This window comes from Stomoxys calcitrans, chromosome 4, assembly GCF_963082655.1.
Source record: "Stomoxys calcitrans chromosome 4, idStoCalc2.1, whole genome shotgun sequence".
Classification (NCBI taxonomy): Eukaryota; Metazoa; Arthropoda; class Insecta; order Diptera; family Muscidae; genus Stomoxys; species Stomoxys calcitrans.
This window is the reverse complement of record NC_081555.1, coordinates 130,801,493-130,819,342: the sequence shown is the minus strand read 5'-3', so window position 1 is coordinate 130,819,342 and position 17,850 is coordinate 130,801,493. Positions and strand designations below refer to the sequence as shown.

General features: G+C 39.6%; 1 protein-coding gene across 1 annotated transcript in view; it reads left to right on the top strand.

Moving 5' to 3' along the window:
• Positions 1-9,139, top strand: part of LOC131997388 (general odorant-binding protein 28a-like) — a 91,721-nt gene extending 82,582 nt beyond the window's left edge. Inside the window, exons 2-3 of the mRNA XM_059368353.1 lie at positions 8,706-8,794; positions 8,877-9,139. Coding sequence (XP_059224336.1) covers positions 8,723-8,794; positions 8,877-9,086 — 282 coding nt within the window. The 5' untranslated portion in view covers positions 8,706-8,722 and the 3' untranslated portion in view covers positions 9,087-9,139. The remainder of the gene's footprint in view (positions 1-8,705; positions 8,795-8,876) is intronic.
• Positions 9,140-17,850: the final 8,711 nt, after the last annotated feature.

Genomic DNA, 17,850 nt, shown 5'->3' with positions numbered 1-17,850 from the left:
ATCACTGAATGCGTGAAGTGGTGTGGTGTTCAAGCGAGGACGTCGAGTGTGAACATCTTTTCGGACAGTAAAATGGCCATAAGGCTAATAACAACCAGGACGGTAAGGTCACGAACAGTCTTGCAGTGTAAGAAGGAGATGAACGCCTTCTCTGAGAATGGCACAATCCGCGTCGTTTGGGTGCCGGGCCACAACGGAGTAAGTGGGAATGAAAGAGCAAACGTTTTGGCGGTGAAGAGCAGAGAACTGCCGTCAATAAACTTGATTAACCCTAAGCCGAAACGAATGACATCAGTTTTGAGATAAAGCGAAGAATAATACTAACAAACAGATGCTACTTTGGATTAAGTAAGCAGTTTAGAAACAAGGCCACCTCTCAACAGACGAAGATTACTCTATACAAGACATTGTTACCGCTCGTGTTGTTATATGGTTCTGAGGCATGGGTACTTGTGAAAGCAGATGAGACACGAGTTTGGAGTATTTGAGAGAAAGATTCTTTATAAAATATATGGGGACGACCAAAAGCCCGATGGAAAGATCAAGTGGTGGGAGACACCTCGAAACTTGGTGTCAGAGATTAAAAATGAGCGCAAAAGATCGAGGCGCTTGGAAAGCTATTCTACGTTCGGCTAGTGGATTCAGTCATAGCAAATTAAAGTAAATAAAAACAAGTAAAATCGTGCTAAGTTCGGCCGGGCCGAGAATCCATGGTGGGGGAACCCCCCACCATGGATTCTGCTAAAATATGGGAGCTATATCTAGTTATTGACTGATTTGGACCGTACTTGGCACAGTTGTTGAAAGATATAACAGCCAAATCGGATAAAAATCGCGTCTTGTAAGAGCTCAAGAAGTCAAATCGGGAGATCTGTTCATATAGGAGCTACATTAAGTTCTCGACCGATTTGAACCATACTTGGCACACTTGTTGAGAGTCATAACAGAACACTATACGCAAAATCGGACAAAAATTGCGGCTTCCAGGCGATCAAGAAGTCAAATCGGGAGATCGGTTTATATGGGAGCTATATCATGTTCTTGACCGATTTCGACCTTGCTTGGCACAGTGGTTGGAAGTCATAATAGAACACTTTGTGCAATGTTTCAATAAAATCGCACATAAATTGCGGTTTCCAGGGGCTCAAGAGGTCAAATCGGGAGATCGGTTTATATGGGAGCTATATAAGGCTCTTGACCGATTTAAACCGTACTTGAAACAGTTGTTAGAAGTCATAACAGAACACTATGTGCAATATTTTAGTAAAATCGGACATAAATTGCGGCTTCCAGGGGCTCAAGAATTCAAATCGGGAGATCGGTTTGTATAGGAGCTATATCCGAATCTGAACCCATATGACCCATTAGCAATTCCCAACGACCTACGTCAATATTAATTATCGGTGCAAAATTTCAAGCAGCTAGCTCAAGGCGTTCGACCGCTATCGTGATTTCGACAGACGGACGCACAGACATGGCTAGTTCGACTTGGAATGCCGAGATGATTAAGAATATATATATACACTTTATTGGGTCCTAGATCAATATTTCGAGGTGTTACAAACGGATTAGTATACCGCCATCCTATGGTGGTGGAAATAATAAGTTTAAAACGGTCACCTTATTATTGACGCGAATAATTCTGCTTTTAGTCCAATATCAATAATACGGTCATAAACTTGTGTAGTGTTCTTTTATAGAAATCTTAATGGTAAATATATAATTTCACACATCATTGATAACAATGCCAAAAAGAAAAGATTCCACAAGAAGAAAACTTTACGATGGTTGGCTCAAATAAAACTTATATTCGCTTATAAAATTAAACAACAGTTTGTAGATTGGAACTAGTTACATTTTAAGCAGAGTGTTGTGTACATCTCAATAATGGATAAAATCCAAATTTTATTGATATTTGGTATATTGAAAATATCTCTTAGTTATCCGGCAACAAATCGAGATGCTATACTAAGACAATTTCAAATGGATAGTGAATTGTGTCGTAGAGAAGTGGGTGCCACAGCAGGTATACCGATAGAAAAGGGAATAGTGTATTATGATATTAATTACTAAAAATATAAACATACCTCAACAACATACATTAAATATAAAAAAATTAAGATTATTGATTGTTATTGATATTAAAATCCAACAAAATAAATTCATAAGTTTCGATTTTATAAAACGTATGTTCAATCCTATAACACAATGAGAAGTGAGAATTATTTTCTAGTCAACGACCGCAAATCAGCAGACCTCTTCAAGTGTAGTTTTGATTACATAATCTTGGAGCATGCACAATCTCCAATTTATGATCATCTGTCAACCATTGCCTTTGGGCCACAACATATCTCAAAATGTTCGGTTATAGGTCGCTAACGGCATAAAATTAAAAAAAAAATGCGCTGGGAAATCATTGACCAGTGGTATCATTGTTATGAACAGGCGTTGTTAAAAAAATAGAGTCAACATGTGGGTATGATTTTGTGAACGCGTGTTGTTGATTTCATGCACTGACCGTTTTGAAGCATCCATAGAATATGTGTATGTACACCAAACTTAAGTTCAAATTACTCATAAAACATTGTGCATGTGGTGAGGCATTTGGCATTTGGAACACAGGTTAGATTCTCAGCAGAACATGAAAACTTTTTACAATCCTTAAAAAAGGATTATCCAATCTGGCACTCATAAAAGGTAAATTTTTAACTGAACCGCCATTTTATTGAAAATTATGCGACAGTTAAGGAGGGTTTTGAATTCAGAAATAAGTTCCCCTGAGATTTAATGGCTGCCGGATACCGCCACTACACCTTTGATAGCAAAGAAGCCAAAACATACCTAAACTTGGAGTTGAAACTCATACAGACGTCTGCACAGCGATCGCAACCGGAATGTAAAAAATGCCAGGAGAGGCAAGTGAAAATAGATCGAAAGGATTGCCAAAGCGCAGCTAGCCATAGAAATCCACCGCATCAGGTACCTATTTCAACTTATTAAGAGGTTTGCGAATAAAAACACAGCTGTAACATCGAAACCTCTGAATGATAATCAAGGAGATCTTGTAAGAGCTAAAGAGAAGCACGAATTCTAAGGCTCAATACTGTTGTCGGCCAATACAAATGAGCAAACATTATGCTCTTGCAATCACCATACAGAAAATGCGAATATTTCTAATAACCCTCCCGAGGTATTTGAGATATACTAAGCCATTAAATCTTTGAAAAACCAGTATTCCCGGACAGTATTCCCCTCGAGTTATTAAGGGTAGTCTACGACATAAGTGGCCAAATATTACTACCCATAAGTGGCCAAATATAATGAGTCTCTCTCGGCAGAATTCACAGCAGGAATTATTATCAACGTGCATAAGAAAGATGACCTGGCCGAAAGAAGTAAGTGTAGGGGAACTACCTTACTGAGCATGGTTAACAAAGTAATAGATCAGATTTTGAACAAAAGGGTATCAGACGTGATCCCGCCAGGGTTTAGGAGAGAACAAGCCAGTTTCCGTCCTCAAATGACCTGTATCGACCACGTTAATAGTTTGAGGATCATTATAGAAAATTCAGTCTAATGGAGATCACCATTATACCTCATATTCTTTGACTTTGAAAAAGCCTTCGGTACCCTAGATCACAATGCTATGTGGAGTGCGCTGGCATGTAAAGGAGTGCCCGAGAAGATAATATGCCTTATAAGCAGCCTATAAACAAACTCTTCGTGTCGAGTGCTCCATGAAGGCATAATAAGAGACATAATAACTATAATAAGTAAAAAGGCATTAAGTTCGGCCAGGCCGAACTCGGCCTCACCTTTCATCATAATACGGTGAAAAATGCATAATTTATGCACTCATAGCAGCTATATCGAAATATTTTCAGATTTGGACCAAATTCGGCTCGGACATTGAGTGGTCTGATAAATACAAGTCACTATTCAACTTGTAGAACAAAATATTGGTGTTTTTGGCAGATATATCCAAATATAGACTGATCTGAATTACGTAGGATACGGATGTCGAAAAGTCTAAGATAAGTCACTGTGTCAAATTTCAGCGAAATCTGATTATAAATGTGCCTTTTATAGGGCCAAGACTTTAAATCGGCAGATCGGTCTATATGGCAGCTTTATCCAAATCTGGACCGATCTGGGCCAAATTGAAGAAGGATGTCGAGTGGCCTAACACAACTCACTGTCCCAAATTTCCGCAAAATCGGATAATAGATATGGCTTTTATGGACCCTAGACTTTAAATTGACAGATTGGTATATATCGCAGTTATATTCAAATCTGGACCGATCTGAACCAAATTGAAAAAAGATGTCGAAGGGTCTTAAACACAACTAACTGTCCCAAATTTTGGCGAAATCGGACAATAAATGCGCCTTTCATGGGCCCAAGACCTTAAATGGATAGATCGGTCTATATGGCAGCTATATCCAAGTCTGGACCGATCTGGGCCAAACTGCAGAAGGATGTCAAGTGGCCCAACACAACTCACTATCTTAAATGTTAGCAAAGTCGGATAATAAATATGGCTTTTATGGGTCAAGAACTTAAATCGGCAGATCGGTCTATATGAGGGCTATATCAAGATATAGTTCGATATAGACCACCTTCGAATTTAACCTGCCTATGGACAAAAAAAGAATCTGTGCAAAGTTTCAGCTCAATATCTCTATTTTTAAAGACTGTAGCGTGAGTTCAACAGACAGACATGACCAAATCGTCTTAGATTTCTACGACGATCATGATATTCATGATCTATTATTAGGTCGAAAATGGATATTTCGATGTGTTGCAAACGGAATGACAAAATTAATATACCCCCATCCTTCGTTGGTGGGTATAAAAACATTCGATAAGTTGAGTACTGCAATATTAACTCAAATTTTTATACCCCCCACCAAAGGATGAAGGTAATTTCGTCATTCCATTTGTAACACCTCGAAATATGCATCTAATATCCTATAAAGTATATATATTCTTGATCGTCATGACATTTTAAGCCGATCTAGCCATGCCCGTCTATCCGTCTGTCGAAAGCACGCTAACTTTCGAAGGAGTAAAGCTAGTCGCTTGAAATTTTGCACAAATACTTCTTTTTAGTGTAGGTCGGTTGGGATTTTAAATGGGCCAAATTGGTTCATGTTTTGTTATAGGTGCCATATAAACCGATCGTGGGTCCTGACTTCTTTAGCCTCTAGAAGGCGCAATTCTCATCCGATTTGGCTGAAATTTTGCACGTGGTGTTTTGGTATCATTTCCATCAACTGTGCTAAGTATGGTTCAAATCGGTTTATAACGTGATATAGCTGCCATATAAACCGATCTAGGGCCTTGACTTCTTGAGCCTCTAGAGGGCGCAACTCTTATCCGATTTGGCTGAAATTTCCAACAACTGTGCTAAGAATGGTTCAAATCATTTCATAACCTGATGTAGATGCCATATAACCCGATCTCCCGATTAGACTTCTTGAGTTTCTAGAGGGCGCAATTCTTATCCAATTTGATTAAAATTTTATAAGTCCTGTTGGTATAGTTTCCAATAACTGTTTCAAGTATGGTATAAACCGGTTGAAAAACTTATATAGCTGCCATATAAACTTAAATTTGACTTTTTGAACCTCCCCAGTCCCGAAGTAGTCAATATTTTTATACGAAAAAGCACGTTGGGCCGAGCTCAATGGATTCTTGCAGCATTTTATTTGGAAACTATGTTTTCTAGATGACGACATAAATGCTACTGCTGAAATGATTGAAAAGATAATTTTAAATGAGGACATTTATTCCAGTTAAGACTATGACGGCTAAATCAGACGACAAAACTTTTTTAAACCAAACATGGAGAGATGCTATCAGATCGAAAGAGGTGGCATTCAGAAATTGGCTCTTCGATAAAAATGCCAATACTGAACTGCTGCGCAAGTAGGCAAGATCTTCGTGTGTTAATGTGCTTAGGCGCGAAACATTTCTTTACCAACAGCGCCGGCGTACTGAAGTTCTTGCTTCTACAAGAGGAAGTAGGAGCTGTTGGTCGTTCGAGAAAAGGGTAAAGGGTAGTTCTTCTTCTATTTCAACTCTTGATAAGGACGATCCAACGTTCACTGACCCGGTTGATAAGGCTTACTTGTTGGCTGATATATTTGCATTGAACTATTCTCTGCCGGTTAGCAATCAACCACTTCACTCAATCGAAAATGTAACTGGCGTCATGTCCCAGATATTTTTTCGAACTCGTGGAGTTAAGAGGGTTCTTGAGAATCTAGACATTAATAAGTCACCGGGCCCAGATGGCATATCAACACTTGTCTTGCGCAGGTGTTCTTCGAAACTTGCTCGTCCATTGCGCAATCTTTTCAACTTTGGCTACCGTGCGGGAGTCTTCCCGGCACGTTGGAAGATTGCGAACGTTCAGCCAATACCCAAGAAGGGTGAGAAAAACAACCCTGCGAATTATCGGCCAATTGCGATGTGCTCCGCTCTCTCAAAGGTTATGGAGAGCAAGATTAAGAGTCGAATGGCCTTCTTAGCGACAAACAGCATGGGTTCCGCAGAAATCGCTCTACGGACGACCTCATGGCACTTTTGTCGGAACGTTGGAGTCGCATGGTTAATCACCATCTTGTGGTGAGGTATTAAGAGTCGAATGACCTTCTTTGCTACCAACAGTATGAGTTTCGCAGAAATCGCTCTACGGACGACCTCATGGCACTTCTGTCGAAACGTTGGAGTCGCTCTTGAGTTTGAGATAGTTTGGTGAGAGCAAGGTTGTGGCTCTGGATATCTCCAAGGCATTTGATAGGGTCTGGCACGGTGCACTACTATCAAAGCTTGTAGCATTTGGTGTCGGTAATGGCTTCGTTCGATTTATTTCGAGCTTTCTCAGAGATCGCACTATTTGAGAAGTTTTAGATAAATTTTCATCCAATGAACATAAATTTACCGCAGGTGTACCCCAGGGATCTGTTCTTTCTCCTTCTCTTTTTCTTATTTTCATCAACGATCTGTCGAGTCAGACATCAAATCCAATCTACTCGTTTGCGGATGACAATTATCTCTGTCATTCGTACTCATTCGACCATAGGCCGAATCTTCGAGAGATTGAGGACAAGAGGCGGGTTATGGATGATACACTCTGCCAGGATTTGCTGGCCATTTCTGAGTGGGGTCGAATGAATCGAGTAGATTTTAATGCACGGAAGACTCAGTGCTGCTTGTTGTCACACAAACGATTCGCTGACCCATTACGATCATCTTTGTCTATTAACGGTAAAGATGTTTAGCAATTAGAAGCTCTTGACGTTCTTTGATGTTCTGGGTATGAAAAAAAAGTGATGTTCGATGACCTAAACATGAATTAGAAGTGCCGAAAGAAGCACTCAAGTGTTTAGGCTTCCTTAAATGGTATAAGAATTACTTCACTTCGTCTGATCTTCTTAACATCTACACCACTTTCATAAGGCCGGAAATGGAGTACAATTCACATGCTTGGGCTGGAGCTTCAAAATCATTCCTGGAGCTACTGGACCGGCCAACTCTATTGCCCCCCTTGAACATCGTCGCAATGTGGGTAGTTTGGCGCTGTTCTATGGGTACATTCTTGGTGTGTGTTCATCTGATATTCTTCTTCTTATTCTTGATGTAAGGATGTTTGTCAGGGATACTAGACATTCCAGGAACTCACACCCGTTTGTAATTGATTGTCTAGCAGACCGCACAAAGCATTATAGAGAGAATGCTTATTTCGCCCGAACCGTTCGCATGTGGAATCGACTTCCGGCTAATGTTTTTCCCACCCACTTTGACATCCAGACATTTAAGATAAATATCAATAAACACTACATCCTTTTCCCCCGCTCCAAATCCTTATTTCCTTTCTGGATCAAGTTCTAAGGTGTGGGAAATTTCAATTAGTTAGAAAGACTAAACCCAAAAAAGGATTTAGTGTTTTCAGGCCAAACATTTTGAAGGCGCTTTTAACATAGTCTTGATCGAATGTATCTAATACATGGTTGCCCAAAAAGTAATTGCGGATTTTTTGAAAGAAAGTAAATGCATTTTTAATAAAACTTAGAATGAACTTTAATCAAATATACTTTTTTTACACTTTTTTTCTAAAGCAAGCTAAAAGTAACAGCTGATAACTGACAGAAGAAAGAATGCAATTACAGAGTCACAAGCTGTGAAAAAATTTGTCAACGCCGACTATATGAAAAATCCGCAATTACTTTTTGGGCAACCCAATAGCTTGAGTATATTTGATTAGTTGTAGTACAGGTATCCAGACATGTTGTGTGTATTCGAATCCCCGTCCGGTCGAATTTACGCGTTTTTACTTGAAAACATTGTATAATATATTTAGCAAATTTGCCGATATTATCGATAGTGTCGATAGTTAAGAAGAAAAATATCAAAACTATCGAAAGGAGCAAATAATAATAGTTTGCCAGCTCTACGCCTGATGCGGCCATTCCACTAGTTGAGGTTTCAGTAGCAGACAACATGCTGCGGCGTGATGCCACCACCGTAGCTGTTGGGTCTCTAGAATCCATTCTAAACTCAACCCCGTGCTTTAAATCTGTCACAGAGATATTCCCACGGAGTTAATTAAAAACTCGTCTACTCTACTAAACAGTTGGAAAAAGAACTGCCCTTATTACACCCTTAGTCTAATTGAATTTTGTTTTATTCTATTTTAGCGGATGTGGAAAATATTATGAACAGAATGCCATCTACAAATATGGCAGGGAAATGTTTAAGATCCTGCATAATGAAGATATATAATGTGGTATGTTTTGGCAATTGCATATATATAAATTATTTAAAATTAAACCTAATAAATAGATTTGTTGTACTCACATTGTTTTTAGATGGATTCTGATGGGAAGTTTGTACCTACAGTGGCAATGCTGGAAGCGCAGCGTCTAACCAATGGTAACATGGAGAAAATGAAAATTGCAGAGGATTTGATACATGCCTGTTCCAATATAAAGGTCTCGGAAAACGATTGTCAAGCTGCTGCTGATTATGACTGGTGCTTTAGAGAGCAGTCAAAACTAATGGGTTTACCACAATATTGAAGCGATGAATCATTAAAAAACTGAAATAAAAAAGAAAATAATTAAAATCGTTATTTTTTTTTTTTTTTGTGAAACGAAATTCAAAGTTCTACAAAGAAAGCTCTAGTAAAAATCAGTTAAACAATTTTATAAATTTTTTTCAGTATTTTATCTATAGAAAATGTTCTCATAATTTTGTTTCTATAGAAAATTTTTCCCGAATTTATTTCTTTAGAAAATTTTGTCACAATTTTAGGTTAGGGTAGAATGGCAGTCAATTTTGATTTAATTTTTAACAGACTCACATAGACAATTTCAGTCCATTGTGATTATATAGTAGCGTCAAGCCAAATTCCTGGTGGGAAGAGAAAGCAAGACCCCCCTCTGTTAATCGAGCACGCTACCAACTGGGATACCTACCAACTATAAAACTAGCCGAACCGGGCTCGCTCCGCAGCGCCTTCTTTAAAGCTCTTATACCTTTTATTAGAGCCCCATATTGCAATGTTCAATATATTGGGTTGCCCAAAAAGTAATTTTAAATGAAAGTAAATGCATTTTTAATAAAACTTAGAATGAACTTAAATCAAATATACTTTTTTACACTTTTTTTCTAAAGCAAGCTAAAAGTAACAGCTGATAATTGACAGAAGAATGAATGCAATTACAGAGTCACAAGCTGTGAAAAAATTTGTCAACGCCGACTATATGAAAAATCCGCAATTACTTTTTGGGCAACCCAATATAAGTCCTGTTTTGGTAGAGTTTTGCCCCGAATGTGGATATCGAGTTCGTGTCATTGAAGCGCAGAGGTACATTGGACAAATTTTAAGTCCTGGTTATTCCCTCCTAATGATGGCGACATTTGTGAGGTACTGTGCCATGCATGGAAGTCATGTAAAAACGTCTCCCCATAGAGGTGTCACACTGCGGGACGACGTTGGGACCGGCTAAAGAAAGGAGATCCTTTATCATTGAGCTAAACCTTTAACCTTTCATTTGAGCCCATGTTGATATATTCGGCAAAAGGAGCTTTGGGGCTTACCCACAAACACTTGGCCCCAAAACGGGATTTCATTTCTACTCGCAAATACCTTTCATTTGAGTACCATATTGTCATAATGGGTCAAATAACCCGTTTGAGGTATTTTAAGGAGTTTAAGGTTAACACAAATACTAATGTCATTTTTTTAATCCACTTCTACATTGCTTTTATTTGAGTCCCATATAGCCATGGTCGGCTAATATGCCCAGGGCATAAACAACCAGAACGATAAGGTCACGAACTGTCTTGGAGTGTAAGAAGGAGATTAACGCCTTCTCTAAAGATGGCACAATCCGAATCGTTTGGGTGCCGGGTCATTGCAGAGTTAGGGGGAATGAAAGAGCAGACGATTTGACAGTGAAGGCCAGAGGACTGTCGTCAATAAACATGGTTAACCCGAAGCCTTTCTGATTGACGCATGCCTAGTTAAGAGCGTGGGCTGCGAACAGCGAAAAACTCGGTAGGACGTAGCAAATCCTATGGGGAGATCCGGATCGTGAGAAGACGAAGCTATTTCTCAAAGGAAGTAAGAAACGGGTCGGTATAGCTTCGTTATCATAACAGGACACATGGGACTACGAGCTCACATGCAAAATCGGTGCGGCAAGTGATAGTATATGTAGGGCATGTGGGGAAAATGATGAGAATTTGGACCATTTCCTTTGTCATTGTCCGGATTTCGCGCCTAATCGACACCGATTCTTAGGTGAGAACACAATATCAGACATAAATCAACTTAGGGGCTTGGAAAACAATTAAGGATTTCGTAAGTAGCACGGAATTCCTAACTTTGATTTTTTGTTCAAGGTTACTTTTAAGTATTTAGAGCGCACAACAAGCCGATTACTGGCTTAGGTGTATGCCCATAGTGGCATGGGGCGGATTAATACCCGCATCCTCTTTTCAACCTAACCCAAAACATTCTTAAAAAGTTAACTTGTAATTTAATTTTGCCTCGAAAATCTTAATGAACATTATCCTCAATATTTTCTTTGAAAAATTACCACCTTCCACGCCAGTTGTTAAGGCTCGTTTCAGTTCGCCAGCTACATTAATATGCCTACAGTCATTCACTCAACGTTACAGCAATCAAGTAAAAAATTCCATTCACTTATTTATGTACGAGTATATGTTCTAATCCCATTATCCTAAATACTTTACCTCGCTATCGTAGTGGGTCACAGTCTGATCAGACTTGACCGACTATATACTCGCAAAAATGCACAGCGGCATTTATTGCAGACAAAAATGCACCCTGATGATAAGAATATAGTCGGGTCCGATTCATGCATCGAACCGAGTTTAATTTATCTAAAATATTTTATTCGTTTTTTTTTCTGTGCAATTGATGTTGATTGGCGCAAATGAGAGTTCTATTGAGCACAAATTTAGAGTAATGGGGCTTTAGGGCGTCCAACAAATTCAGGCCACTTGCAAACAAAAAAAAACTCAAATCACATAAACTAGGCGTTATTTTGATCCATAAATGAAAGAAAAAAAAATGCAAACAAAAAAAAGCTGTGAATAGAAAATAAAATTGTAAATAATAATTTAATTATAAATAGAATTAGAATAAACAACAATGACAGCTGTGACATCGAGAGCGCTAAGAAATCAACAACAACAACAACAACAGCAATAGCAATAGTAACAATGCAAATGGTCATAAATCATTCATTTTTCATTCAACAGCACTTCCAAAGTTCAGTTATAATACAATCGCGGATTTAGATGTATGACCGACTTTCGCTGTACGGAATTCCCTCGTCGGGCATAGGGAGAGTAGATTGTATTCATCCATCAGGCAATCTTAATTGCCTGCTGTCTGGTGGTCTATCAATTGGTCAATGATTTAGAATTGTAGCATTTTTGAAAGTAGGGGTATTCGCTTACAATTTGTTTAACTACACACACCCAAAAAAATAATTCGTTTAACATAAAGGAAATTTTCACCAAGTAGACAACTTTTGTGGGAAACTTTAGACTTTTATCGTGACATGTACATGTATGCAAGAATTTGTGACAAGTATATGCATTTTTTACCAATTATAAACAGACCTCAGCTGGTAGTTCAAACTCTTTCATAGTTTACTTGGATTTAATTCATTGTTATGATACACAATTATATTAAAATTTTTCCATTTTGCCACAACTCTATTATAGTTTTGTATTATGATTTGCTGTATTCTTTGTGCTATAAAAACACATTTAAATACCAACTTTGGGATGTATATTTCTCTATTGCGTAAATATTACCAAACAATGTATGTGGCTTAGAAATTCTTGATGTGTTTTCTTGAACCCGGCAGCCATTTGTCCGTTGTTGTAATGATTTTTGTCATTGGACATACTAGCATATTTGTTTCTTTAGTCTCACTTTAAAAATTGTTATTTTCCGAGTTTACGCGCATCAGCACTCGACTGATTTGCAAACATAATGACTGCTCTTTGGTCGGTCAAAAAACAAAAGGACAAAATGTTATGAGTGAAAATGTGTATATACCAGTGACGAGCTCACACTTGCAATAATTTGCAAGCCCATGGGCTTACTTTGCATTATTTACTTGTGTACGTAAAACAGTAATGTCCAATAGTGTGAGTAGGTTTGCCCATCACTACTTTATACGCTCAAATACTCACCCTTTTTCTCTAGCAGAAGATATAAAAGAGAATAATTATTGGCCCGGTAAACGGATACTCATTTGAAGATATTAAAACAATTTCGCTATTTAAGAGTTTTTGTTTTTACAACCAATCAAAGGTTCTTTTTCTGTAGACAAAGCTCCTAAAGAATTTACAACAAACAAAGTTAGTTACGTCCAATAAAGCTTATGACTAACGCTTGATATGTTGAAGCGAAACATTACAAGGTTACAATAAAAGAAAAACTTAGCAATAAAAGTATTTTGTTTGTCGTAAAAATGTCACAAACGTTTAATGTTTTTGTGTGCAGACAAATGTACGGGAGTTTAGTCGTACGAAAGTATACAAATTATTTTATGTTTCCATATCCTACGAATATTGGTCTGCTACTAAGGAAAACGGCGTAAATCGATATCGATATATCGAATTCAAATATGGTTAGAAAACGAAAAGAAAGAATGGTTTGTTCCGGTGGAAAGAAAAGGGCATGAAACGAAGTAAGTTTGGGCGAATTGAGGCAAAAAGAAGCCGAACGAAATTCAAAAAAGTTATCAATCAAAAACCCTCCATATTAAGGGCTGTTGCACAAGCACACACTTTAGCCTATATGAACAACCGACTGTCATCCCATGGCAGCAGTTTGTATCTAGCGGATTGACCCGATGGAGTCCTTCGTCGGCAAGAGCTGCCGCTTCAGCGTATGTGTTCGTCCTTTTTTCTTCTTGCGAGAGACACATGCCAAAGTGCCTTCTCCGTAAGCTTCTGGTCCGTGCAGGAATTGAAAAGAACCCCGGGCCCTATTGCTGTTCGATTTGCCAGAACCGTCCCCATCATCGGTCGGTAAGATGTAACCGGTGCATGGCGTGGATGCATTTCTAATCTTGTTCTGGTTACGGGACTATAGTCGCACTGAATATGTTGCAAGGTGTGGTGTGAACATAGACAGCGGTGGGTCACAAGTGTAGCCGTCGTCGACTTCGGCGTCCTCATTGTCGGACTATGTGACCCCTTCGACCACTCCCCTACGCAACAGCAGCACCCTAGCCCCAATATTGCGGGCCCGTGCAAGGAAGTGTATCATTCTTGCAATTAAATTGCAACGGTCACCGAGGCAAGATCGACGAGATAGTAAATTTTATGAATTGTCACATATACAATGTGGTACATAAGCATCGCTTAAGGAGTGGAGGTGGGTCATTGAAATTCGTGATACACCATTCCGTGCTGCATAGTGACCCCTACAGGGAATGTAAAGCAGTCAAGTCCGGTACTGCCGAGATAGAGATATACAGCATGTTTTTTGTAGGGTTTTACGAGCTCTATCTTTAAACAAGTACAAGTAAAAGCATGCGTAAAAGTTCCGCCAGGCCCAATCTTGGGGACCCACCACCATGGATTTTGGTAAAAATTCATACAAAATAAATTTAGTTGAAGGGCATAATGATATTGTACATACCAAACTTCTGTGAAAACTGAAAAAGTAACCCGGAAAAGAAACTCTAATTTAGGAATTCGGTGCTACTTACAAAATCCTTATTTTTTTTTCCATGCCACGCCCCTAATGGTCTGGTATTGTGTCCCCACCTAAGTACCGGTGTCTTTTAGCCGCAAAAGCCGGACAATGACGTAGGAAATGCTCCAACGTCTCATTATCTTGCCCACATGTCTAACAAATGCTATCACTTGCTGCACCGATTTTGCATAAGTGAGCTTGTAGTCCTTTGTGTCCCGTTATGATACCAAAAGCTATACTGACCTCCTTCCTACTACCTTTCAGTAATAGTTTCGTCTTCTCACTATCCGGATCATCCCATAGGATATTCGCCGTCCTATCGACTGTTTCGTTCGTAGCCCACGCCCTTAACTCGGACTGCGTCGACCCGAAAGGCTTCGGTTTATTCAAGTTTATTGACGGCAGTTCCCTGGCCTTCACTGCCAAATCATCTCCCCTTTCATTCCCCCTTACTCCGTTATGGTCCGGCACCCAAACGATGCGGATTTCAGAGAAGGCGTTAATCTCCTTACACTCCAAGACTTCGTGATCTTACCATTCTGGTTGTTATTACCCTTATGGCCATTTTACTCACATTCGACGTCCTCGCGTTAGCACCACACCACCCCACGCATTCAGTGATCGCCTGGATGTCCGTCTCCAGGACTGTATTACAGTCAAGCAGTCTACAATGGATCTCAGTCCTAGATCTGTAGACCCCCAGGCACACTCTGTCTTCCAGCTTTGATCCATCCGTGTAACATGATCTTCCAGATGGTAATACTAGGGTTCCGTCAGACCAAGACTGTGTCGCTGGCAGCAGTGCCTCGCACTCGACCTCAAGTGTCGTCTCAGGTATCCGATCGGAAACCTGTTCCCTTCCTTCCAGGTTTCCTATCATCGCCTCGATTATACCGCGATGGTATAAGCTTCTCGCATCCTCAATCCATTCTCCCATCGCCTCAAGTCTCATAGCTGCAGTGGCTGTCTCACACTAAATCTCTATGCTTATGGGTCGTTTATCTAGAATAGTCTCCAGTGCTCTAGTGGGCGTGGTCCTCATCGCTCTGCCTTTGCCAAGACAACATGTTCTCTGAACCTGTTGTATGGTCCTTATGTTGCACTTATTTTCATAGCAGTCCACCGAACTACTGAGGCGTAAGTAAGTACTGGTCTAATCTGGCCCCTGTAGAGCCAGTGGACTATCCTCGGATTCAGGCCCAATTTCGAGCCTATGGCCCGTCTATATAGTGTCCAACATCTGTGAGCCTTCTCAGTACGCTCCTGTAAGTTTCCTATCCAAGGACACTTCTTAGTATTTGACCTTGTCAGATATCGAAATTGTTTTATTGAGGAAACGTGGAGACATATTTCAGTCTTCTCTGGGTTAACACTGAGAACTCTGGATCTAGCCCAGTCATATGCCATATGCAAGACCTTTTCGGCCCTTCTGCATAGCTGGTTCGGATCCTTACCCCTTAGAAGTATTATAACATCGTCTGCATAGCACACGGCTTCAAATCCCTCCTCAATCAGCATCCGTAATAGGTGTTCAACCAAACTTACAAATGTTGCGGTGTTACCAAGTATTATTAGGTCGTTAGTAATTTAGAATTCTGCCTTATATCTAGAATTCTGCTTAGTGTCGTACTTACAACACAAAAGCCTTTTTCGGCCGGCCAACGTATGACCCTTGAAACCTACACACCTAAGGATATCCTATGACGACCTTCTTAACCAAGAGGTCGAAACGTGTCATACCATGGTTGGAGTTGAGGTTGTTACTTTTCCATTGGAAGAAAATCCTCGATCATTAAGCTCGTCTCGAAAGAGAAATGAAATGAGTAAATTTTTGTAGTTTTCTTCTACCCTCCATTTGTGGTTGGGCTTCGTGTGCCGAGTTCTCCATCACATTTTGTATCCAAGGATACAAGGGTTTCGGTTTAGGTCTTCTTTTCATTCCTCCACTCTACGAAATTTGTTATTTAAAATAGCAAACAATTTTTGCTGAAGCAACAGTTTTTGTCTGCTGAAAATGGGAAAGCACACACGACTGCTGTTTCAGCAAACGTAGGGCTGCTATCTTTGTAAACAGACTTTAGCAGGCAGCCTGCTGTCATAAAAGTTTGGTATGACAGCAGAAATACTGGTGTCATAGCAAACCACAATCAGTCAGCAGGCAGTGTCTGTTATTATCAGCAGACTTTTTCTATGAGTGTCCCAATTTCGTTCTTATCTCCAATCTATTACGGAAAGCAAGTAACTGTTTTGCCTCCTTGCATGCTCTGCCTCAGCCGCACTCATGCAGTGAGCTTTTATATATCTCCGTCTTAGTTTGATGCAGTTGCTTCGTTGCCGAGCAAACTTCAGAGGACGTAGATTTATTGCATCCACTCTCTGTGATGCCCATCACTCATCCCAATGGCACACTCTCTGATCGCTGGGCTAGCCTGTCAATTTCCAAGAGTTTCGAAGCGTCGAGCTTGTTCACATTCCACTTTCGCGCACTTGTACTCATTCTCTTATTTGTTGTGGTTCTTCCAGTATTAAAGGAGAACATGATGACGGCAATTTCTCCGGACGCAAAGGTGATACCGGCATTGCGCATCGTATCTGGGTCGCTTAAAGATTAGTACGTTTCCACTTTTTGCAACAAGTAATACAGTTCTTTCTAGAACTTCATATCCAGAGCTTGTCTTTTGTGTTACGATACAGCTGTCATACCGATCCTCCGATTTGATTACTTGAGATTGATATGTTAAGTACGCTTTTGCCTACAAAACTCACACCAAATGTCCCTCAGATATGTCAATAAATAGACCTTAGCACTATATAAACTTATCCCCCTCAATCATTGCCCGATTTTTATTCGGCCGAACTAAGCACCTTTTGATATGATTTTAATCCCTCATTACAAAAACACTAAAGTCAATGAATACCCCTATTGTTTCGTTAATGTCTTTTATAAGAAGCATCTGGGAGGATTTCCCTGCAATCGTAAATGAAATGTAGCGATTGTAAATATGAATGATTTTCAATCAATTTTCTGAATCACGCATCAGGGAAGTGATATTGGCGCAGGGTAGTAACAACAACAGCCGCAGCGGCAGCAAGGAAAGTGAAGCGAGAGGAGTGAAACGAATACGAGTTCGTGGAATCGTAGATAGAAATGAAACGCTATTTGTTTACTCAATAATAAATGGTGCATAAAATATGAAGTAAACAAATATTCCGGCATAGTCTGGGGTCGTTCGGGGCCATTTATATACTGGATCTAAGGCCATGTGGCAGCATGTTTACTACGATCGTTGCAAATATGGATGTTTTAAAGCCAACTAAGGAATGGGCTTATCATCAGTACTGCATTTACATTTCGCCCAAAACGTAGTTTCGGTTTTGGATTTTTGCGCTTGTTTTGAGCGCTTTTTTACAAACAACTTGAAAGCGTTTCTGCTGTCATTAAAAAACAAAAAATACAAATTGTTAAACCTTAGTTGCATACTATATCTACACATAAAAAAAATTACTGAAAATTAAAATTCTTTTCTTGATCCAAGGATTTTGGCAATAGTTTCGAGCCAAATTGAAGTCGCTGTATATTAACA